This window comes from Physeter macrocephalus, chromosome 2 (assembly GCF_002837175.3).
Source record: "Physeter macrocephalus isolate SW-GA chromosome 2, ASM283717v5, whole genome shotgun sequence".
NCBI classification, from domain to species: domain Eukaryota; kingdom Metazoa; phylum Chordata; class Mammalia; order Artiodactyla; family Physeteridae; genus Physeter; species Physeter macrocephalus.
Window position 1 is genome coordinate 127,905,779 of NC_041215.1, and position 5,974 is coordinate 127,911,752.

At 39.8% G+C, this 5,974-nt stretch overlaps 1 protein-coding gene across 1 annotated transcript in view; it reads right to left on the reverse strand.

Annotated features, from left to right (window-relative positions):
• Positions 1–3,032, reverse strand: part of TM4SF20 (transmembrane 4 L six family member 20) — a 10,342-nt gene extending 7,310 nt beyond the window's left edge. Inside the window, exon 1 of the mRNA XM_007126994.2 lies at positions 2,617–3,032. Coding sequence (XP_007127056.1) covers positions 2,617–2,799 — 183 coding nt within the window. The 5' untranslated portion in view covers positions 2,800–3,032. The remainder of the gene's footprint in view (positions 1–2,616) is intronic.
• Positions 3,033–5,974: the final 2,942 nt, after the last annotated feature.

Consider the following 5,974-nt stretch of genomic DNA (forward strand, 5'->3'; position numbering starts at 1 on the left):
GACCGGGGGACGAACCCGTGTCCCCTGCATCGGCAGGCGGACTCTCAACCACTGCGCCACCAGGGAAGCCCAGTCGTTTGTTTTTATAAAGAAAAGAAGTAGCACTGTTTATTTTTCCTTACAGAAACCCATATTTTCATCCAGTTTTAGAAATAAGGCATATGATTTCATAAGTTAAGTACAGAAGAGTTTTAGACCATTACAACTCAGAGAATTCAAACTTTTAGGGTTCCTCTAAGTACTTGAACATGAAACTAACAAACAAAACAATGGCTCATTGTATAAAATCTATTTTGAAAATTTTTGTTAGACATAATATTTTCTAATGTAATGTTCAACAATTTCTTCTCTGTTAAGGTTTTAATAATTGGTGAATTATTACCCAATAAGTGAACTCAGTAAATAGGCATGATTAAGATTAGGCTTACAATTAATCTATAAAATAAAATGGCCTTTATTTTTTAGAGGAAACATTTCAAGGAAACGTTTCAAGTCGTTTTTTCAGGACTTGGAAAAAGAATGTGTATTGATTTTTCCATTTAACAGATAATAGGTGAAGGTAATTACATAACATTTTTACTCTTAGTCATGGTTTCAAAGATGAAAAGGTTCACCTCTGTTTTGGGTAAATCATAAAACCATAAAATGACTGTATTTTATGAAGTAATCAATAATGAACTCCATAGTTTTTATTATTAACTACTTCCTGCAAAATTCCCTGTTTTTGAAACAATACTAATTTAAAATGCTACAGATTAGAAAGATTTCAAGAACTATGACAAACAAAAGTGCTTATCACGACAGTGATTTCTTCTTAACTTTTCTGTGTATTTACAAGTATATTGAGAGTTCAATGTTTTGAACTAAGTCAGTATTTTGATAGATGTAAAGGACACAATTCCCTTTGAAAAAAGATATTCTTCCACATTCTATATATAGCCAAGGATCAAGAAAATAACCTTTCTATCACCCACCTATTTGCTTGTGAGCCTAGTTTAGAGTTTGAGGCTCTATCTATAAAATGTCTATTGAACTTTTCAAAGAGTTGTTTGATACTTTGAAGATATTCCACAATACCAAGTAATAGCAAGAGCCTGGCTTGATACCAGCACATTGTTAATATTTATTGAGGTGATAAAGCAAACTTAATCCTGGAACAAGGAAGTCCAGGTTCTCTGAAACGATTTCATATTTATATAATTTTTCTATGCTTCAGCTTCCTGGTCACTTAAGTTTATGGGTTAAGTTATAGATCTTGTCTTTCCCCTTTGTCAGCCTGAGACAGGTGAAGAGGATTATGGTGCTAATACTGGTGGAAAACAGAGCTTTGGAGTCAGATAAACCTGGAATTGGGTTTCACACCTACTATGTGACCTTGTTAACGTTCTTAACCTTCTGTTTGCTGGTCTGTTAAAATACAAATGTTAATAACTACTCAGCCAGATTATTATAGCATTTAAATAAGATAGTGTAATGTTTGAACCCAGTGGTTAGCACTTAACAGTGGTCTCTCTGTTTCATATATAATGACCCACGAGTGTTTTCATGTTAAGTCTGGAGATAAGACTAGAATAAGACTAGAAGCAATAACTGATCATCATTGTAACACACATACACACACACACATACATCCAAACAAAGGCGTGCTTCTCTGGCATTAACGAGACCTCAAGTGGGTGTTATAGCACCCAAGTGGTATAACAAAAACAAGGCTCTTGAATGCTGAATTTTCAAACTTCAGTTACATCCCCATTTGACTGATATGGAAACAAAATCACAGGATAAATGATTTGCTAACAGTAATATATTGGAGACACAACCAGAATATCTCAATATTCTGTCATGTCTGAAAACAGGATTTATTGCTCTACACAATGGGTACCACCCAGGCCCACTGCATCAGAATTCCCAGGAGAAGGTCTGTAAATCTACATGTATTACAAGTGCCCCGGGTGACTTATGATCAGGTACTTTGGGGAGTTCTATCTTACACTGCTCTGCTGCAGATTTCAACAAAGATAGACCTATTAATAATTATCGAACATTAAACAAGCACCATGATGTATGGGTTGTAAGTAAGATCTGAGTCAAAACATCCCTGAGGTCAGAAAGCCAGGGTTTCAAGTCCCAAACCTTTTGGGCCAACTCCCCTCGGTGCAGGCAATGCCACATTCATGCCTCACAATTATAATCCAGGAGACTCATCGTGCGTGGAATGTTTCTTCCCCTTCCTATTGAGCACTTCCCGCTTTTGCTGTATTCCCTGTGAATACTTAGAGCTGGTTTTGGCAAAGGAAAGCTGAGGGAATAAATTCAAAAAGTCCCGAACACTAACTATGAAGCATGGAAGAGCAGCCTTATATGCGAAGAAGTATGGTATGTAATTACCCAACCAACTTTTATCAATATCTTATGATTTTTTGCCCAAGCTCCCTAGCCTGTACCACAGTTCATTTAAATTGTTGTTCTTCACTGATGCCAATATAAATTAATACGATACCCACTGATCCTCACTCTATCCTAAGCCAAGACATAGCTCACTGCAAGGCTGCAATATGGTCTTTAGACCATCTTCAGTAAAATAGCTCCAAATCAAGTCAAATAAATTTCACTCACCATCAGACCTGCTCCAATAATCCCAGGGAACAGCCATTCAAAGCAAGAGATGGGGTTTTTAAAAGTTTGGTCTTCCTCCACTAAGTTGACAATTAGAGGTATTGCATTGAGGGTTACTCCCAACAGAAGTAGAACCAGCAGGCTGAATCCATTGCAGGCTGTCCATCCTTCACAGCAGGTCATGGTCGCCCCCTGGTTCAAGGAGAAACCCTGTCAGGGTGGCTGTTTATGTGGCACTGTCTTGCCTTTTATCTTGAGCTTTCTAGTTAAAGATCAGCACTTATTAAAAAAAAAAGTACAGAAATCAGTTCAGAGTCCAGTACGGCAGGACATTATTATGCGGAGTATTGCAGGAAGTAAGGACGATTTTACATTACCATGGGGTGGGGAAGGTAGGTGGGAAAAAATCTATGGTTGCTACTAGATAAATTTATGCATGAAAACCGGCAGATAAAAACAAAAAAAAATGGGTTTAAGATATACTCTTCTAACATATTTTACATTATACTAGTATGCCATATAAAAAATAAAAACAAGAATATCCAGTTAAGATAACCTATTTTTCTTGTTGTATTGATATTATTACCAGCTATGGAAGTTCCTTACTTTGAAGTTGTTCAATGAGAAAATGAATATATATGAGATTGGGAGAAAATATTTTCTCTGCTGCAAATGTTCTTGATGAGTCAAAATGTTAGCGTTCCATTTCAGGCTGTGTGCTCACACACACAAAACAGGCTTTCTACCTCTTGGTCTCTACCCTATGCAGACTGACTGCTGGTCCTGTGTTTGTTTACTGTGAGATGCCTCTATATTCTCATAATAAATTATCCCCTTGTTAGTACTTTAAGTGGGTTTCTATTTTTTTTTTTTTTGCAAACAAACCAAAGTTACTAAAACCAAGGATAGAAAAGTATACAAATAACTTGCCATACTAAAATAGCAAAAGGAGTCAAGAAAATGGAAGGATTCTATCAAGATGGGCAAAGAAGCAGGATCCCTCTTGGCTTTGGAAGATGGCTAGAATTTGACACAAAAAGATGGTCAGAAAGGTATTTCGTGTACCACTGTCAGTCGCAGAAAACCCAAACTCTTCTAGCTATATGCTAAGCTGGAAGAAGGATAATTGGGGAATCGTGTACAAAACTGTTGGGAGGGCTGGAGGGGCAGTCTCCAGGAATTCCTTCCAGGACATGACTTCTGAATGGCCCCAGGGGAACTTCTGCCTCTGCAGTCCTCACAAAGGCAGGGAAATCAAGAAGCCACCTCTGGAATGCATACGCCACGGCAGCTGCAGTCCGGGAACCCACCGCCACTGCCCCTCCACACCCTCAAGGGTAGACAGGACCCTGGAACACTGAATTTGACTTCTGCTGCCACTGCAACTTCTTCTTAGCTTTCGTGAAAGTAGTATCTGGACCCAGGAACATTGTGGCCGTGCAGAAAACTCAAAACCCCTGCCCCGCCAACTTCCTTCACAGCCACGGACAGAAGCAGCAAAAAGAGGGCCTCCACCTCCTTGCTGTCTTCCATATTGTTACTGAAAGCGGGGTCTGGCAGCTGGCCTCTCAGAAGCCAATAAAGAGGCATGTTGGTGCAAAGGAAAATTTGCCGAGGGGAGGGCGGACGCCTGTCCAAAGGCCGACTCCCCACCCCACTGACAACAGTGGGCAAGAGTTTTATAGACAGAGGGCAGGGGCTACATGCAGAAACAGCACCGCCGGCTCTGAGAGTCATCTTGAAATTGGTCATTGGTGTTCTGATCAGCGTCATCTTGATTGTTTTAAGTATAGTTAATCTTCAGTTCCAGGGTCGGTTTGTTCCCATTGCCTTGAGGTCTGTTCTCGGAATTGTGGCAGATTATGTCGTGGCTACAGTCTGGTCATCATGTAGTTAACGTCTTCCACCTGGTGGGGCTTTCAGTATCAATAACACAGCTCACAGGATACGGCTCAGAATGTTATCTATAGCCCCTGAGGAGGAACTAAACATCCTTGATTTGCTTAATGACCAAACTATTATTATTTGGTCTCCTTTGACTCTTTTCCTTTGTTTCTGCATGTTCTCACTTCTCTGATTAAACTTACTCTTTGGCTAAAGTTTTTCTACAGACAAAATGCAGGCTGAGGACATGGGGTGGGGGGCAGGCAAGGACCGCAGGGTCCTGCTCTGTTTCAGTATTGCTCAAGGATGGATCTAATTATTGCAATATCCAGACTTAGATGTAGAGTATTCTGGAAAATGTAGTTTTGCCACCCATGTGGGATCTTAATTCCCCAACCAGGGATCGAACCCGTGCCCGCTGCATTGGAAGTGTGGAGTCTTAACCACTGGACCACCAGGGAAGTCCCTGGAAAATGTAGTTTGTAATCATTCCAGTCTCTACTGTACCGAAAGCTATACTAGAATGACATTGAAATGTATTGAGCAAGACAATTCACCAGGGTGATTTCATTTAAATTGTATGGAAAAAACTTTCTCTAGAGTAGCTGGGATTACCATTACTATGTACCATTTTAAGTCATTTCAATCATGTTTGTGTTTCTTCCATGTCTTAGATGTCTAGAATGTCTAGATATACTTACATGTCTAGGATGACATGTAACATTTTAAAAACGAGTTAAAACTACCTGTTTAATTCAAATGAGAACACATCTCAAGAAAACATATTAGAAAAATATGTTTCTTCGAGGGATAGGACTTAACATATGAGAGAGAATGGAGTCACAGCCAAGTCATATTTGTGCCATTGGTGAAAACAAGAGGTAAAGCAAAAGCACTTTGTTTTGTCCTCCCCCACCCCGACCAATGCTTCTTCTCCTAGCCCACTGCACACCACGGACCTAGGAGCAGTAAGGATTGTGGTCAAACACGAGGGACCACATTTCCTAAAATTCTCTAGCTTTTACTGTCTTTGCTCACCCCATCTTCTGCTCACTCCATGGTTGGAGTTAAGTAGCTCCAACCATGCTCTGAGTATGCCTGACAGTACTACCCCAGGAGGAATTCATGTGATCTGAATGGGTATTAAACACTCACCCATGTTATGTCAGGCATCCTCTTCTAAACACACTTCAGTCAAATCAGTTGAGGCTGATTTGACTGAAAAACTTGGGCTTTATACACAGATATGGCTAACTGTCCACTAACATATGTGTTTTTACATTCCATGTAGAGTGGTTGAGAAGTGTCCACCCAGCCACGAACTACATTTCCCAGTTACCCATGCCTCTAGGTTGGGCCATGTAACTATTTCTAACCAATGGGAAGTTATTTTCATCTAAGGAGCTTACAAAGTGATGGAGGTCATCCATTTTCTTCTTTTCCATCTATAGTTTGGAGACAACCAAGCTACTCT